A 19,301-nucleotide genomic window follows, 5' to 3' on the forward strand; every position below is an offset into this window, starting at 1 on the left:
GGCAGGAGAATGGCGTGAACCCGGGAGGCAGAGCTTGCAGTGAGCCGAGATCTGGCCACTGCACTCCAGCCTGGGCGGCAGAGCGAGACTCCGTCTCAAAAAAAAAAAAAAAAAAAGAAACCCCATCTCTACTAAAAATACAAAAATTATCCAGGCTTGGCAGTGTGTGCCTGTAATCCCAGCTACTCGAGAGGCTGAGGCAGGAGAATCACTTGAACTCAGGAGGCAGAGGTTGCAGTGAGTCAAGATTGTGCCATTGCACTCTGGCCTGGGTGACAAAAGCGAAACTCCGTCTCAGAAACAAACAAACAAAAAGGAGATCAGGAGTGGCTACACTAAAATAGCTCACTGCAACCTCTGCCTCCTGGATTCAGGCAATTCTCATGCCTCAGCCTCCCAAGTAGCTGGGATTATAGGCGCATATCATGACACCCAGATAATTTTTGTATTTTTAGTAGAGACAGGGTTTCGCCATATTGGCCACAGTGGTGTCAAACTCCTGGCCTCAAGCAATCTGCCCGCCTCAGCCTCCCAAAGTGCTGGGATTACAGGCATGAGCCACCACTCCCAGCCACCAAATAGACTTTAAATCAAAAAAGTTTACAAGAGGCTGGACGTGGTGGCTCACAGCTGTAATCCCAGCACTTTGGAGGCTGAGGCAGGAGGATCACTTGAGCCCAGGAGTTTGAGACTAGCCTGGACAACATAATGAGACCTCATTTCTACAAAATATTTAAAAATTAGCCAGATATAGTAGCATGTGCATATAGTCCCAGATACTCAGAAGGCTGAGGTGGGAAGATCTCTCAAGCTTGGGGAGGTCACAGCTGCAATGAGTCATGATTATGCCACTGCACTCCGACCTTGGCAACAGAGTGAGACCTTGTCTCAAAAAAAAAAAAAAAAGTTTACAAAAGAGAAAGAGGGTCACAGGGTCCTCATATATTAATAAAATATCCAATTCAACAGGAAGACATAACAGTTACAAACACTTGTACACCTAATGACAGACCAGTAAAGTACATGATGCAAAAACTGACAGAACTGAAGGGAGAAGTAGACAGTCCTGTAATAATTATTGGAGACTTCAATACCCCACTCTCAATAATGGATAAAACAACTAGACAGAAGATAAGTAAGCAAATAGAGGACTTAACCAACTAGATCTAATGGACACATACAGAGTTAAAATGTGGAAGCAATCTGAGTTTCCATGGATAGATGATAGACAAGCAAAATGTGCTGTATACATACACTGGAATATTATTCAGCCTTGAAAAGGGAGGAAATTCTCACATATACAACAACATTATTATTAAGGATATTATGCTAAAGAAGGAAGCCAGTTAGAAAAAGACAAATACTGTATGTTCAGAAAAGATACTTAGGGTGTTCGAAATCATAGAGACAAAAAGTAAAATGGTAGTTGCCGGGGTTGTGGGGGAAAGGAGAATGGGGAGTTAGTATTTAATGGGTATAGAGTTTTAGTTTTACAAGATGAAAAGAGTTCTAGAGATGGATGGTGATGATGAAGATATTTAATACCATCGAACTATACACTTAAAAATGGTTAACATGGTACATTTTGTTAAGTGTATTTTAACACAATGAAAACTTAGGAGTGGAGAGAAAGATATTCTATTATTTGTTCCCCAGAAAGTGAAACCTGAAGCTAATACTTATGTCATATTATGTTATTAAAGAGCATAATCCCAAGGGTGCAGGGGTGAGGAAAAGAGAGCAGAGCATGTACTACTGGGCTGGCCACGTGTCATCAACAAGTGCAGTTGATCACTTGAGCTCATGGAACAGACCTCTGAGCAGAGCCAGGAAGCATGAGTTCTGTAAGTGGGTCATGCACCCATGGAATCTAGATACGGGGGACCTGGACCCATAAGCCATTGGTTCTGCACAGCTCTCAGAGACAGCACCCCGACCCCCAAGGTATTATCCTGAGCCAGCTGGTATCTTTGCTGAGTCTGTCATGTTCTACAGGCCAGCTGCACTTAAGTGAACCATCTGTCAACCAGACTCATCAGTTGATCATGGGGAACCTCCTTCAGTGAGGCCATAGTGTGAGTTAAGGAAGAAGTGTTATTGCAACCAAGACAGGTGACATGCATGTAAGCATCTCATTTACTCTTGCCTTGTGGACTCATGCCCAGGGCAGATTCTGAGTGTGCCATTTCCATAGTGCATTGGTTTGTTGCTGTACCTACCTGACTTGGTGAATCAAGGCATCTGCTGATCTTAGCACATGATGCACTGCTCTTGGGATTGCATGTTGAGGCACTCAGAGCCTGCCAGGATCTGGTAACATCTTAGGAGCTGTTATTTGGAGAATAGTTCTCTGCCCCAGAAGGCCCCACCTTACACCAGAATACTTCAGGTCTGCTCTGAGGCACTCCTGTTGTGGCGGCGAGAGAGTCTCATCTTTTGCAGATACCTGTAGTACAATCAGAGCAACTGAATCCTATGGCTTAAGTAGCGTCCTGCTAATTGACAGGATTGGACCTATAACAAAAGCCTATGCTAGGCCCCACTTGAAACAGGTAGCCTTCCGAGTCACTTGATAAATTTCTTAGAGCAGTATTCTCAAGTGCAACATATGCTACCTCCAAAATACAAAGAAGCCCACTAAGTTCTATTCCTATTTCTTAGTGGTACAAGGTACAGTAGGTTGTCTTTTAGAGGAGGATGTTTCATTATGCCCCTGACCACTGAAGTCCTAGTTTTCTGCTCTGCAAAATGAGAATTATATCATTCCACTTCTGGGGAATGAGGAAAATACCCTATAATGATACCTAATCGCATTAACAGGACTAACTTTGCTCTGTTTTCCTTTCTTTCTTTCACTATAGATATTAGAAGAGCTTTTGTTCCATGTTTGGGGAGGTAAACTTGCAGCTAGAAAGGCAAGACGTAGGGGAACTACATTCTATTCAATGGCAAGCGTCAGGGAAATAGGATTCTAGAAACTTAGGGAAAAGGAGTGGAATTCCTGGCATCCAAGGAAAGAGTGGGGGATCTGGAACACATGTGACACAAGTTCCACAGACTCATCAGAGCTGTCATTTGGTGGCATCCCTCTGTTTAATCAAGACCACAGTACAGTCTCTATCATATCACTGTCTTAAGTATTCTCAAAGAGTTCTTACTCATTCAGGAAATAAGCATGGGATAGCAAATTCTGGCACTATGCAAGGTTCGGGGATACAGTGATACATAAGACATAGTTCTGCTTCTAGGGAGCTCATGGTTTAGCAATGTGGACAGTTGTATTGAGTTACCCCACAAAGTGATAGCGCATCTACAGGTGTGCACACCAGTTCAGTGGCTGATAGCTCTGTGGATACAGGAGTGGAGGATAAGATCATGAAGAAAGGATTCTTTCCATAGAGGGGAAGCCTTAAGAGACAAACTTGTTAACAATTTGCTGAGCACCTACTGTGTGCCAGGCACAATACTAGGTATGTTAAATGTATAATTTCATATAACCTTATAATATCACTTGTTACTTTTACCCATGAAGAAATGGTCTAAGAGAAGTTAATGAATTTGCCCATCCCAAAGCTAGTAATTGACAGTTGTTTGCAGCCAGATGTGACCCTAATGCTCATTTCCCCTGCTTCTGTGCCACATGTCTTCTCTCTGGAGTAGAGGACTGCAGAGTTCCCAGTTACCCAAACTGGGTAACTGGGTTACACTCTAGCCACCCTAGGATGCATGGGACTTTGCCAGCTAAGGAAAGAAAATGGCATTTTAAGGAGACCAAACAGCATGTGGAAAGTCCCAGAGCCCCGAGAACTGTTGGTGGGAACACAGGATTGGAATATGGGGAACTGCAGAAGCTGAGGCTGAAAAAGCTGAAAAAGAGAAGCAAGAGTCAGAGACTGAAGGAAGCCAGTGAAGGGATTTGGATAGGGGAATGTTGTAAGATTTAAGTTGCATGACTGTTACTCTGGTGTGTGCATGAAGGGTACAGGAGGGAAGAAGTCAGGTGAGGGGCAGGTGGAGGCATGGCATCAGTTATGAGACTCCAGTTAATCTTGGACAGTTACTGCCAGCCTGCGGACTGGCTCACTCAGACCTAGTCGTAGCCTGCCTTCAAGCTACATCAAGGATTTAGGGAGTTTTGTCTGCCTTCTACAGATGTTCTGACATTGCTCTTCTTAGGGCAATTAGTCTTCCTCGTTAGGTTGCTCCAAATTAGAAACCGAGATTCCTTCTCCATGTCTTCTATTTTCAAACTCTGCGCATTCTCATGCATGTAGTTTTTATTCTTCTCAGGCACAATTTTCTATTTCAGAAAATCTAAATTTGTCCAAAGCCTTCTAGTCTCTTGTAACCTCAGAGGTGTCAAGTTTCTCTTCCTTCTGCATCTGGGTCTTATTCCTGTCTTCTCCATCCTTCTTACTCACGTTTTGTTTATTACCTACCTTATTGGATCTCCTGGTTGTCCTTTTTATGTTATTTTTATTAGCCTGTCTAGGAGTTTCCATCTTTTCTGAAGAGCCAGTGTGTAAGAGCTGTTTCACCATCTTGCCATCGTGAGGGTGAGCCTACTTGTCAGACATGTGACCAGAAAAGATGGCATATTGTTTCTAGACCACCGGAGCATCATGTGGCTTCCATGTCTCCTAATTAGGGCTGGAGTTGACACTGAGCTTCCCTTCTGTGTCCCTTCCTAAGTGCCATGATGAACACGCTTCCCTCAGCCCAGGCTGCTGCCGACACCACTTCTCCCTTCTCACACTGTCCGGTGCGGCCACCTTTTGGTCCTCTCTGGTCCACACCCAGACACAGCTACTTAACACCAGCCAACCCACCACCATTGATAACCAACCCGCCATCTCTGCAAGACTGAAAGTCAGTGAGCAGAGAGAAACCCCCCCCAAGAATTTTAAAGGATCACTTTTCTAAAATCCAATCTCTGCTACAAAGATAAGCCTTGGCTTGTTTGTTATTCTGTTAACTTTTTAAAGGGGAAAATCTTAAACTTAGATTTCAAACATATGGCTACAATGAAAACAGGTGGCTGTAGATAATTCACTGTATTTAAGATAACAGTGAGAAAAATAAAATAAAAACAGGGGTAATTACAGATCAAATAGGAAGGCCTATATAAAGTTTTTCAAGTCCTTAACCATAGTTAACATGTCCTCGGGAAAGGATGGTGGAAATGGAATAGAAAACCATAGTTATTAAGGAGTTCTGCTGTCTCTCTTATTTTCTGTTAACAATCAATACCATCTTTTCTAAAGCAGTTGGATTATCCTTTTTTCTTCTTATTGCTTTGAATATAGTTATAAATGTGATTTTAAATCTTTATATCATAATAAGCCATGCCACTGGTGTACAAGTCTTTGAGATGTATGCACTGCCTCAGTGATAGAAGTCACGTAATCTTTAAACTCAATCATGCTAGTTGTAGCAGTTGGTAAATTACACCAATTACATTACTGTTAAGATTATTAGCATGACTTTAACAGATCTAGGTAGTCATTCTGTTTTGTTACTTTTTCCCTGATAGTACACAATGTTGTCAGGACAGGTTCCCTTCCAATCTCATGACCGAAGTTTGACGTGTACCAGCGCAGTGGAAATCATGAAGAAAATTAAAAAGGGAGATTTCTCCTTTGAAGGAGAAGCCTGGAAGAATGTATCCCAAGAGGCTAAAGATTTGATCCAAGGTAAGAATCTAATGAAATTTTACGTTTTATATGATGTGTAGTGATTGAAGTAGAATCATGCCCATTACACGTACATTTGTATGTCAATTACTCAAGGAATCCATGTATATTCTGAAAGACTCCCAGGCTACTCTCTCCAGCCTTGTCTTTTTATCAGAACATCCTCTTTAGTAATGGTCTCCACATTTCTAACATGAGCTAGCACTTGGCTTCCACTGGCATCTCAGTCAAACACATCTAAAACAAACCAATACTTTTTAACTGTCCTTTCCCCCCAACACTCTCCTCCTCCTGTCTTTCATCCTGTCAGCAGTGGCACTGCTAAGAAGCCAGATCACCAAAACAGAAACCTAGGCATCCTCCTGGATACCTGCACCTGCCTTGCCTTCCGCAGCCAGTCACAGAGTTCTGCAGATTCAGCAGCACTCATAGCGGTCCCTTCCTTCCCATTCACATGTCGTTGCCTTTGTTCTCATCACCATTTCTCTCCCCAAATCCTGCAGCATCCTTTCACCTTGCCTCACTTCCTCTGACTTAAGCTGTTCATCATCTATCAATAGAGGGACTTTTCTAGAATCCAAATGTGATTATGCCTCTTTTCTGCTGGAAATCCTTTGGAGACTCTGTTTGCTTTAGGTCAGACTCCTTAGCCTAGCATTTAACATTCAAAGCCCCTCATGACCTGGTCCTGTCTGCCTTTGCTTCCTCCTCACCCCAGCTCTGCTGTTGCAGAATATTTGAATTCCTCAGATGTGCCGAGCTTTCAGATCCCTCCATGTCTTTACACACTCTTCTTAATCCTCTTCCCTAGCCACTTCTCCTTATCCTACAGGACTCATCTCCTAGAAGCCTTCCAGGACACCCTCACTCCCCAGGCTATACTCTCCCTTGGGCCTGCTAAAACACTGTGCCTGTGTATCTTGCTATTGCACTTGTCCCTGATGTTATAATAGCTGGGGTTTTGCCTATGTGTCTTCTAATAATAGCTCTTCTCTGCATCTCCATCTCCATATCTCTAGTGCCTTACTGCACTCCCTGACCTGTAGAACATGGCCAGTAAATGTTTGGTACATGGATGAAGTAGATCTGTGTGCTTTTTGCTCATTTGGAGCTTACCAGGTCACCATTGGGAGTCTTTGTTTTGGGTGTTTATTTTCTCCTGATTGAAAAGCCACTTCGCCTGCAGCTTCCTAGAAATAGGCTACTGTGACTTTATCATTAGAATCCAGTATTTATAAAAGAATTTAAATGAATAGGAAAATCTAATTATTTTTGTAGGAGATTAAAGCTATATAGAAACCACCATGTCATGTGAACATAACTGAGATTTATTTCGGAGTTTGTTTTTAAACCATGTTTAAAATGACAAATCATAAAATAAGACTATCTATTCCCACAGGACTTCTCACAGTTGATCCAAACAAAAGGCTTAAAATGTCTGGCTTGAGGTACAATGAATGGCTTCAAGATGGCAGTCAGCTGTCCTCCAATCCTCTGATGACTCCGGATATTCTAGGATCTTCAGGAGCTGCCGTGCATACCTGTGTGAAAGCAACCTTCCACGTAAGGCCCTGTGCTCTGTACATGTTGGACGGTTTGAGTAGGAATCATAATCAAATGTTCTTACTCTGTAGCCTCAGATACATTTTCTTTGTTTCGCATTTAAAATAATATGTGTCCTTTCACTATTTTTTTTTTTTTTTTTTTTGAGACGGAGTCTCGCTTTGTTGCCCAGGCTGGAATGCAGTGGCGCGATCTCGGCTCACTGCAAGCTCCGCCTCCCGGGTTCACGCCATTCTCCTGCCTCAGCCTCCGAGTAGCTGGGACTACAGGCGCCCGCCACCTCGCCCAGCTAATTTTTTGTATTTTTAGTAGAGACGGGGTTTCACCGGGTTAGCCAGGATGGTCTCGATCTCCCGACCTCGTGATCCACCCACCTCGGCCTCCCAAAGTGCTGGGATTACAGGCGTGAGCCACCGCGCCCAGCCAGTGTCCTTTCACTTTTAGGAATGTTTTTATAATTTGCTTCATGGTTATAAACACTTTATAACAAAAAGTGCACGGGGGACCAGCGTCACTGCTAACCCACAAAATACATATTTAATTTTTAGAATGACCTTATGAGATGAGATAATAGAACTTTTTCCTCTCAAATAGACTAAATCATTTTCTTTAAAAACCATAATAAACATTAGGAACTAAGGCATATTTGAACTAAGGCATTTTTTCCCATTCATTCCACAACCATTTAGTACATCACACATTCTTAAAACTGGGAGGGATATGAAGTAAGTTCATTGGTATTAAGTATAGATTGTATGTTTGAAAGACTGAGACTATTTGGTAGAAACTGTGGATTATGCATATTTGTGCCAAGCAGATGCAAATGCATTAAGATAATTCATGTAAAGTATAGTATAAGATGAGTTAGGGAGACAGAAAGTCACCTTCAAAGGGATTATTTTGAGAAAGGAGAGGGGATAGGGATAGCGCTTCTTCAGCAGCAGAAATGGATTTAAAAAGTAAGAAACTAGGAAATGTTGAGACGGTAAAGAGATTAACTACAAGAATTTCTATCAGATGATTCAAATCTTCTCAGTGACATAGGTTGCAAGGTGACAACTACAAGTTGTAACTGCAGCATTGTCCAAGCCTAGGCCAAGGAGAGTGAAGACAGGCTGCAGGAGGAGGAAGCCAGGGCGAGGCTGTAGAGCTGTGCTTCCCTGTGCGTGTAAGTGTCCAGTATATACCCAAACGACATTGAATGGGAGTGAAGAGCCAAGACTCATAATGCATCCAGTCTGCTTGCATTGGGACTTTGTGTGCAGAATTTTAAATCTTAGACACAGAACCATTAAGAGTAATGGGAGTAGTTTAGATTACTGATGGTCTTCAGGAATTTCCAGTCAATTGTTTCGTATTAGGATGTAGTACTAACTTCTTCAAAAGATTTATTAGAATTGTGACTCTCAGACAACCTAGCTAGTTTGATTTAAACAGAGCCCTCAGAAATTTTTTCCCATGAACTTCTCCACCCTGCCAATAGGCTTAGATACAAAGATTTTAAGAGCTGTGTTCCCTTAAAACAACTTGGGGCTGCAGTTGCCAGTGGAAAGTTGTCTTCTGCTGTAAGTCGTAACTGCTAGGAAAACTTCAGTACTTTTACCTTCACAGGGGTTCCCTTTTTTCTCCCCTAGGCCTTTAACAAATACAAGAGAGAGGGATTTTGCCTTCAGAATGTTGATAAGGCCCCTTTGGCTAAGAGAAGAAAAATGAAAAAGACTAGCACCAGTACCGAGACGCGCAGCAGTTCCAGCGAGAGTTCCCATTCTTCTTCCTCTCATTCTCACGGTAAAACTACACCCACTAAGACACTGCAGCCCAGCAATCCTGCCGACAGCAATAACCCGGAGACCCTCTTCCAGTTCTCAGACTCAGTAGCTTAGGCATGGTAGGAGTGTGTCAGTGATCCATTGCACCTTTATTCCCTCAGCATATGCCTGAGGTGATCTTTTATGCTTTTAAAAATGTTTCCCGTTGGTCTCATTGGAATCTGCCTCCTAATGATTTTTTTCAGGAAAACCTGTTTGGTTATCCTCATCTAAAAGCACTGGACAGAGAATGTTACTGTGAATAGAGCACATATTACTTTTTAGCAAGCTAGCATGATGCCAACAAGACCATTCTTGAAAGAGCAAAGGTCCTGTAAATTTAACTAGGGCTAGATTTGAGCTGCTTGCAGAATAAGTCACAGGTTTTCCAGATGTTTGCCAACAAGAAATGACTCATACTGTGATGATACCTTTTGCTTTGCCTTGTGGACAATGTGGGTTTTTGAAATTTGCACCCTTCAAACAGTGATTTATCAGAGAAAGGGGTCTGTTTTCAAAAAAGATTCTGTAATGAATTTTATGTGTGGCATATACTTATTTCTTGAGAGAAGATTTTAACTTATTGTTTTTATTTTATGGTTACATATGATGATAACCTGCTATTGTTAATCTTTTTCTAAAAAGTGGAAAAAAAAAAAAAAGATATAAGAACTCAAGGTCCCATACTCTGTATTCGGGATCCATCTGAGATGCATGCTAAGCTATGTGTATGTTTTTAATTTTGCACTGCTCTTTCCTGGCAATTTGTTTTAATGGTTATTGCAGAATATTAAGGTACATGTCTCTCTGTTTTAAGTAATATTGCACTTTATAAAAAAGTATGAATAAAGCAAACTGTTTTATAAAGTGCACTGTTTAAAGCATTTGCACTGTATTTTTGCCATTTATTTTCATTTTCTACTTTAAATTTGTCCTCACATCCCTCTTCTACTTTGTATGCAACAAGTAGAATGGGGCATGTTGTGTAATGTAGTCAGCCTCTTATGCACCAATGTGAGGAAAACCTAAAGGGAAATTATACTAAACACTGTGCTTCATATTTGTACACTGTGTTGTACTACAGTGAGGAATTTCCTCCTGTGGTCATATATTATGTACATAATATTTTAGGATCATACCTATGACTTGTTTGGAAATTTTTCTGTTGAATTTTAAATCCAGAAAGCATATTTTATAAACTTATGCAGAGCACTTTTATTGCTCAAAAGTTCTGAATTCATACAGAAAACAAGTACTATGTGATGAAAACATTTCATTAAAAGATTGCTGCATTAAAAAATACAATTAATTCATTCCCTATGCAAAAAAAAAAGTGATAGGATTTGTATGTTATATTTTCTTTTAAAGCCATCATGTGAAATGTCAGGACTGAGAAAAGTGATTTTTTTGCTTTGTTTACAGGAGTCATGCTTAAAGAGATATGCCCAACATGTTTATTTTACAGTTTTTGTTAATGATAACCTTTTGAGCATTAGTTTGGAATTTGGATATGATATTTATTTATTCCTTTCTTGAGGTTATAGCAGCATTAATTTCAACCAGTTATGAATACTAAAAAATATTGCACTCTATGTAATAGTAGTATATTTATTACTAAATCAGTGTATATATTAATAGCACAGGCAAAAAATGGCAAATATTAAAATATTTTCAAAATGTTATATTATCCTGTTCACATTTTTGTCCACAGTGGTTATTGGGAATAATATTTTATACTTTTTGCTGGCCCAAATGACTACATAATATTGAGTTAATGAAAGTTTCGTACTCCCAGCTTTCAGTTATTCCTAGTAATTATGAGAAATTTTGTGTGAATTATTACCAAACTATTGCTAATTCACAAAATGTGATTCCATCAGGCACAGATCTCTAGTAATCAAGAAAATGACCATATTTATAATTATATTGGATATATTTGAAACATATTTGGCTCTTCAAGCCATTTTTTAAACTGTGCATGCTGGTAGAAAATACTAGTTGTAAAGTACAAACTAAAGGGACTATGTTGCTAATAGAAAATGATCCAGAAAAATGGTCAGGCAGTATACAGATTGATGATGTGATTGATTTCATTGTGAATATTGGAAATTAATGGGTTTCATTTTCATTTATTTCCCTTGCCTCTTCTTCTGGAGGAGGACTTGACAGACAATGAAATGGGTAAAAAGGCAGTAAGACTAACAGGAAGAAGGAAAGATAGGCTAGCCGTCAACTGATGAGCCTGCCTGAATAATCTCAAGTGGGTTTTTGAAAAGACCTTAACAAACACTGTTGCCCTCTCGTCAAATATCTTTATCCACATCCTACTTGTAAGTACCAAAAAGACAGCATTTGATGCCAAGTTTGAAGCAGTTAGGTTGTATGCAGGCTGTGTATTAACATACAGTGAATTGCACTTTAAAATTCAGAAAGCTTTTCATTTGGTCACATCAAAAATAAACACTACAAAATACTTTATATAAAAATGTTAAATGATAGGACTCTTTTGGTATTAAGAGTAAAATAGAAGAAGATCTAAGAAATACAAATACATTAGTTCTCTTTGTGACATTAACTTTGGGACTAGAGCCACATCACCCCCTCCCTTCTTCACTTATTGATTGTATTGTATATAATTTTCATGCCAACACAAATCCTGATTCATGTATTTTGTAACTGTATGTGACAAATTGAGAGGCAAAAATAAGAAAAGGAAGATAATAGAGGAAAGATGTTAAGAAAGAGCAGTGTCTTCTCATTACTCCGCCAGATCCTGTGTCTGAAAGAGGTTAATTAGCATTTTGAAAATCATTGGCTGAGTGTGGTGGCTCAGACCTGTAATCCTGGTGCTTTGGGAGTACAAGACTGGAGAATCACTTGAAGCCAGGAGTTAGAGACCAACCTGGGCAATATAGTGAGACATTCTGTCTCCAAAAATAAAAATAAAAATTAGCTGAGCATGGTGGCTCATGTGTGTAGTCCTAGCTACTAAGGAGTCCAGAGTATGGAGGATCACTTGAGCCCAGGAGTTAGAGGCTGCAGTGAGCTGTGATCGTGCCACTGCACTCCAGCCTGGGCAACAGAGCGAGACCCTGTCTTAAGAAAAAAAGAAATTCACTGATTCTTCCAAACCTTTATAAAGTAAGAAACCACTGAATTACTAGAATAGAGAATCAGTCTCCTGAGTTAATTTCCACATTGTTGTCTGTCTTGGAGTCACAGGTTCATTACCCAAGAAAACTGCCTTTTAATTTTTTTTTAGATTACTGCTGATTTCAAGTATGTAAATGACTTTTAAATATAAGGTAAGTTATTTTACAGAAGTCTACTAAGATAGAAGACACCTTTTTAAAGTAAGGATATTCCTTTTGTATCTCAGTTTATGTTCTTAAATACAGTACTTTATAAAAGTATACAATTTACCGGGTCCTAATTCAGACTGCCCCCATTTCAAGCACCTGTTATTGTCATATTTATTAAGAACAGGGTACCTCATAATGGTGAAAATTCCTAAATTATTGGATCTATATGTGCCTTACACCACCTGATTACTTTGGCTATTCTCCCAATGACTGATAATAATAGCATGATTTGAGTGTTCATGTGAAAATACATCTAATATTCCTTAAGATCCAAGTAAATAAGTTAAATTCTGATATGCCACTTATGTCAAAATAATTGTCATATAGATGAATTATTACTGTAACATCATGAAGTATCTTAAAATTATATGACTTTTGGCCCCTCAAATGTCTTACATGATAATACCCCAATTTCCAGTCTTTAATTGATTGTATACCTCACATAAGTGTCTGTCATCACTTCATACCTTTATCTGGCACTAAAACAAATGTAGCCGCCTCTAATGAAATTTGAAGTTTGGGAAGGAGATATTGTAAAACTCAAGAATGGGGAAAAAAACATTTTTAACAGAAGTATGTATGAAGGAAATATTTTAAGTATAATCTACCCAAAGAAAATAACTGCTACAGCCAACATAAAGATTTTATTCCCTGTTTTGTTAAGTAACTTCACTCCAAATTATGACATTCTTTAGAGAAAATATTTTCCTTAAGAGTAATTATTTATGTGTTTTATTGGGGGAGCATATTTTCAGGGGGGCAACATCTTCCTAAGAACATTTGATTAGCCTCACTTCTGTCCTCAGCTTCTACGTTGCTTATTTTTCAAGAACTTCTTCTGAGCCCTTTTCTTTGTGTGCCCAGCTCCCTGTTATGTAATTAAGTAGTTGATTACCGTTCCAAATGCTTCCCCTACGCAAGGCTGTTGTCCACCCTATTTCATGAATTTGTGAATTAAGTAGGTACCTAATATTTTCCTACTATTAGGCTGAAAAGGAGTGAGAAACTAAAGCGGCTTCCAAATATTTGTGTCTTGGCTTCTTCACCCTAGTGCAAAATAGGAAATGTTTATTGCCAATCATTTCCTTTCCATTATTCCTTTTAACCACATTACAAAAAGCTAGTATTTTGTGTTTAGAAGGAGACTTGTATTTTTTTTTTTTTTTTTTTTTTGAGACGGAGTCTTGCTCTGTTGCCCAGGCTGGACTTGTATTAAAAGACAAGATTCTTAGTAGTTATTCATCAGGCTTATGTTTCCTGGTGTATTTCTTCTAGGAGAGGTAGAAGGACATTTTGTAGTATTTTTCTAACGGCATTAATATAATGCTGCTTGGGTTATCAGAAAGTATTGAATACTTCAGATAAGTCAAGTTAGTATTTAGTATAGCAGTGGTTCTTCAGAACACAGGAAACTGGGATATTATGTAGCATTATGCTGTTTCCATTATTGTTTTTCATTGCATAACACTTTTAATTTGTGTGGTGGTATAAAATTTCCCTCTTTACTAAAAAAAATCTAGTTTCATTCTTATCCCTTGCCATATTAAGCAGTTTTTATCTTCATTTATGTTTTAAATTTTCTTAATCTTAGAAGAAAAAAAAAAACAGAACAAAAGAGAAATGTCATGACTTAGAAAAGGAAATTTAAGTTGTATGGAATACTGTAGCTTTATTTTCTGGCATTTCTGCTTGTAGATAGATTAGAAAATCCTTGTTTCTTTTGTTTGCTTTGTTTTAAAATCCAGTAAGTTTGAGGAACTTGACATTTTAAAACTGCAGTTTTATTTTTAACTACATAAGAGACTGGTCATGTAAAATGTGCACTGCTATGTTGGCATGGATATGTATGTGACAATTAACCTCATTAAAGCTCTGTTGCTGTGGTAGGCATTCAGTTATTCCTAATAGTTTATTTTAGGTACTATACTTCTATCCTATTTGCTGAAATTATAAATACTAGCAAAAGGAATGATTAAATGTACCGTAATTCTCATTCTTTGGGTGAATAAAAACAGAAATTTAAAGGTGCTATATCACATAAAGTTAATGCTTCAGTACTAAAGTTTTGAAAAATATTCCTAAAAATTTCACAGGCATGAATTTTTGAAAAGGAGACGAAACCACATATACACATAGAGGAATTTTTAAAGTCTGGCATTTTAAAGTGTAGCTGGTAAAAATGGTATGAATCCTTACGTGTAGAATTTAAACTTGTTGAAAATAATCTAAGCTGCAACAATCTCTGTAACTGTTCTTCCACAGTTTTACATAGAGATAAGAATTTGTCTTACTAAAAGGTGAATGGAAGATTAAAAAAGATGAAAAAGATTGTTTTTCCTCTGTTCTATGTGGACAATTAAAAGTATAGCCAAGCCTTAGCTCAAATGAGTTGCCTTTGTGTGAGACAGGGCCTCAGTCTGTCACCCAGGCTGGAGTGCAGTGGCACGATCACAGTTCACTGTGAGCTCAAGCAATCCTTGTATCTCAGCCTCCTAAGTAGCTGGGACTACAGGCATGAGCCACCATGCCCAGCTAATTTTTTTTTTAATAGCTACAAGGTCTCAAACTCCTGGCCTCAAGCAGTCCTCCCGCCTCAGCCTCCCAAAGTGTTGGCCACTTTGCCCAGCCATGAGTTGCCTTTTGTCTTCCTTAACTGCATCAGTTCATCCCATATTCAGTATATGCACTTTTTCTCACGTTGTTTTTCTGTTTTTCTTTTGTGTGTCCACACTCATTTATTTCTACACTGGTGTTTCACTCACTGCTTATTAAGCTATCTGCATGTGGACCTACATTTATAAACTATAATTCCAATCAGAGAAATAAGAACTTGATTGGGACAGAGCTGGGAAATGTTTGTGATGAAAATTATTAGGAATAAGGAAATAATGATGCTGTGTGAGAAAGCAAGTAGACTCACAATTCTGAGATACAAACATCTGCAATCAACATAGAGAAGGCTACTTTACAAAAATGTTATTTCAGTGCCCGTATGGACAAATCTCTAAAAAGTTTTGTCGGCCGGGCAGGGTGGCTCATGCCTGTAATCCCAGCACTTTGGGAGGCCAAGACGGACAGATCACGAGGTCAGGAGATCGAGACCATCCTGGCTAACACAGTGAAACCCCGTCTCTACTAAAAATACAAAAAAAAATTAGCCAGGCGTGGTGGCGGGCACCTGTAGTCCCAGCTACTCCGGAGGCTGAGGCAGGAGAATGGCGTGAACCTGGAAGGTGGAGCTTGCAGTGAGCCGAGATCGCGCCACTGCACTCCAGCCTGGGCGATAGAGCGAGACTCCATCCAAAAAAAAAAAGTTTTGTCTACCGTGTAGATAAAGGAACCTCAAAGCTTCGTAAAGTGGTTATTTTTCTCTAGGAAGCCCATGTGTTTTCCCACTCCTTCCCCAGCTTTTCCTGCTGCCCACTGCTTCAAACACTGACATCCAGTGGCCAGAGACCAGTCCAAATGGAGCAGTAAGACTACATATGGATGGTGATCATATTGTTTAAAATGTTATTGCAACATGGTATGTAAAGTGCACAGGTCTTAAGTATACGGCTCAATAAATGTTTCCATATGTATGCACCCATATAACCATCACTCAGATCAAGACAAGGCTCCCAGTCAATACTCAGACATAACCACCATTCTGACCTCTGTCACTGTTGTTGACATTCCTATATATGGAATTATACAGTTTATAGATTTTTGTGTCTGGTTTAATTCGATCAGCATTGTATCTGTGAGATGCATCTATGTTATTGCATGTAGCAATAACAATAGTTTGTTCTTTTTCATTGCTCTGTAGTATTCCATCCAATAAATACATCACAATTTATCCATTCTACCATTGATAGACACTTTGGTTGTTTGTAATTTTTAGCTTTTATGTTTAAAGCAGCCATAAGCATTCTTGTACATATCTTTTAATGGACATGTACACTCATTTCTCTTGTGTGTCCACTTAAAAGTGAAACAGCTGGCTGCAGTGAGCCATGATCATACCACTGCATTCCATCCTGGGTGACAGAGTGAGACCTTGCCTCAAAAAACAGACAAAAAAAAAGGAGTGAAACTACCGAGTCATAACATGAATATATATTTAGCTGTAGAAGATATTACCAAATAGTTTTCAACAATGGTTGTACCAATTTGCGTACCCACCAATATGTATAAGTGTTCTAGTTGTTCCACATCCTCATCAGTACTCGGTACCATCAGCCCTAGTAGTTTAGCCATTCTGACAAATGTGTATATTTGATTGTGGTTTTAGCCATTCTGGTGATTTTGTATTTCACTGAGGTTTTAAGGTGCATTTTCCTGATAAGTAGTGATGTGTGGAACACCTTTTTATATTATTAGTCATTTGGCTATCCTCAGTTGTTAAGTACCTGTCAAGTCATTTGTTCATATTTATTGGGTTGCCTTTTTCCTTATTGACTTGCAGGAGTCCTTTATATTTTATGGATATGAGGGTTTTTGTCTGATATATTACCATAAATGTCTTCTCTTTAGTTTGCTTTTCCACTTTCTAAGTGCTTTCCTTTGATGGCCAAAAATTTTATGCAGTCCAATATACCAATCTTTTATTTAATTGCTAATAATTTTGTGTCATATTTAATAAATGTTCACACCAAGGTTATGAAGACATTCTTATATTCTTCTAAAAGCTTTATTGGCCAGGTGAGGTGGCTCATGCCTGTAATCCTAGTCCTTTGGGAGGCCGAGCCGGGTAAATCACTGGATGTCGGGGTTTGGAGACCAGCCTGGCCAACATGGTGAAACCCCGTCTCTACTAAAAATACAAAAATTAGCCAGGCATAGTGGTGCATGCCTGTAATCCCAGCTACGTGGGAGGCTGATTCAGGAGAATCGCTTGCACCCAGGAGGCAGAGGTTGCAGTGAGCCAAGATCACACCACTACACTCTAGCCTAGGCAATAGAGCAAGACTCTGACTCAAAAAAATAAAAATAAAAGCTTTATTGTTTCACCATCCACATTAGGTTTACAGTCCATCTACTGCTGATATTTGTATATGATGTGAAATAGCAGCCAAAGTTTATGTATTTCCGTATGAGTATTAACTTGACGCAGCACAATGTATTGAAAAACTGAGTTGTAATTTTTATGAAGTCTTCATGTCTAGTAGTGTAAGACCTCTAACTTTTATCTAATAGTTCTAATAGTTTTGGCTATTCTTAACCCTTTGCATTTCCATATGCATTTTAGAATCACCTTGTTAGTTTTTGGGGCAGAGGATGTTAGGGTTTAATTGCTATTCCATTGAATGTATAATTTCCAGAGAAATTGTATCTTACCAATTTTGAGTTATCCAATCCATGGACATGGTATATCCCTCTATTTACTTAGGTATTTAATTTGTCTCACCAATGTTTTATAGATTTACATGTAGAGGTTAGATTTATATCTAGGTTTTTGACAGTTTTACTTTATTATCAAATTGTTTTTAATTAGTTTATAGAAATACAATTTTTTTTTTGGTATATTGCCCTTGCACTTAGAAACGTTGCTAAATTCACTTTTTAATTCTAATAATTCTGTATATTATTTTAGATTTATTTAAATCTACAATTATATCTTTTGTAAATAATGATAGTTTCATTTCTACCTTTTCAATTTTTATTTTTCTTACCTTATTGAGCTGACCAGGACCTCCAGTAAAATGCTAAATGAAATGACAATGGACTTCTTTAACTTCTTCAACTCAAAATAAGAATTCAATATTTACTATTTATATATATATATATATATATATATATATATTTTTTTTTTTTTTTTTTTTTTTTTTTTAGATGGAGTGTCACTCTGTCACCCAGGCTAGAATGCAGTGGTGCAATCTCAGTTCACTGCAACTTCCACCTCCCAGGTTCAAGCGATTCATCTGCCTCAGTCTCCTGAGTAGCTGGGACCACAGGCATGCACCACCACCCCCAGCTAATTTTTGTGTTATTAGTAGAGATGGTGTTTCACCATATTGGCCAGAATGGCCTCGAATTCCTGACCTCATGATCCACCCACCTTGGCCTCCCAAAGTGCTGAGATTACAGGCATGAGCCATCTTGCCCAGCCCAATACTATGTTTTATTTAATTTTTTTTATAGATATCATATAGCAGATTGTTTCTTTTTATTTCTGATTTTCAGACAGTTTTTGCTAAATGCTTTTTCTGCCTCTGTTGAGATAATCGTGTATTTTTTCTTCTTTATTCTCTTACAACGATAAGTTACACTAATTTTCAAATGCTGGAAATAGAATAAATTCCATTTTCATGATGTATTGTTCTTTTCATATATCAATGGATATAGTTTGCTAATATTGTGCCTAACATTTTTGGATCATAAGAAGGACAGACCTAGACTGACTGTGGTATCTGACACCTGTAATCCCAACACTTTGGGAGGCCAAGGAGGGAGGATTGCTTTAGCCCAGGAGTTGGATACCAGCCTGGGGAACATAGTGAGACCTCATCTCTACAAAAAATTTAAAAATTAGCCAAGTGTGGTGGTGCACACCTGTAGTCCCAACCACGCAGGAGGCTGAGATGGGAGAATCACTTGAGTCCAGGAAGCAGAAGTTTTAGTGAACCAAGATTGTACCACTGTATTCCCGCCTGGGCAACAGAGCAGGAGCCTAACTTAGAAAAAAAAAAAGAGAGAGAGAGAGAAGAAGAATAGACCTGTAATTTTTCTTTCTTTAATAGTTTTGTCAAGTTTTGCTATCAAGACTATTCTGGCCTCATAAAAAATGTTGGCGATGTGTTCCCTTTTTTCCTACACTCTGGAAGAGTTTGCACCTGATATTATTCCTCCTGTTTAAAATAATTCACCATTGAAGCCACTTGAAAAGTTTTCTT

The 19,301-nt window shown here is 38.7% G+C and overlaps 1 protein-coding gene across 7 annotated transcripts in view; it reads left to right on the top strand.

Moving 5' to 3' along the window:
- LOC105467554 (ribosomal protein S6 kinase A5) overlaps positions 1-18,219 on the top strand; it is a 206,819-nt gene extending 188,600 nt beyond the window's left edge. For 3 of the 7 annotated variants that reach the window (XM_071099717.1, XM_071099716.1, XM_011717238.3), the window contains 3 exons: positions 5,534-5,693; positions 7,093-7,256; positions 8,891-18,206. In XM_071099717.1, the coding sequence (XP_070955818.1) occupies positions 5,534-5,693; positions 7,093-7,256; positions 8,891-9,139 (573 nt within the window). In that variant the 3' untranslated portion in view covers positions 9,140-18,206. Of the gene's footprint in view, positions 1-5,533; positions 5,694-7,092; positions 7,257-8,890 lie in introns of all 7 variants that reach the window. The other 4 variants (XM_071099715.1, XM_024788436.2, XM_011717240.2 and 1 more) reach the window with 4 other exon arrangements.
- Positions 18,220-19,301: the final 1,082 nt, after the last annotated feature.

The sequence above is a fragment of the Macaca nemestrina genome, chromosome 7, assembly GCF_043159975.1.
Source record: "Macaca nemestrina isolate mMacNem1 chromosome 7, mMacNem.hap1, whole genome shotgun sequence".
NCBI classification, from domain to species: Eukaryota; Metazoa; Chordata; class Mammalia; order Primates; family Cercopithecidae; genus Macaca; species Macaca nemestrina.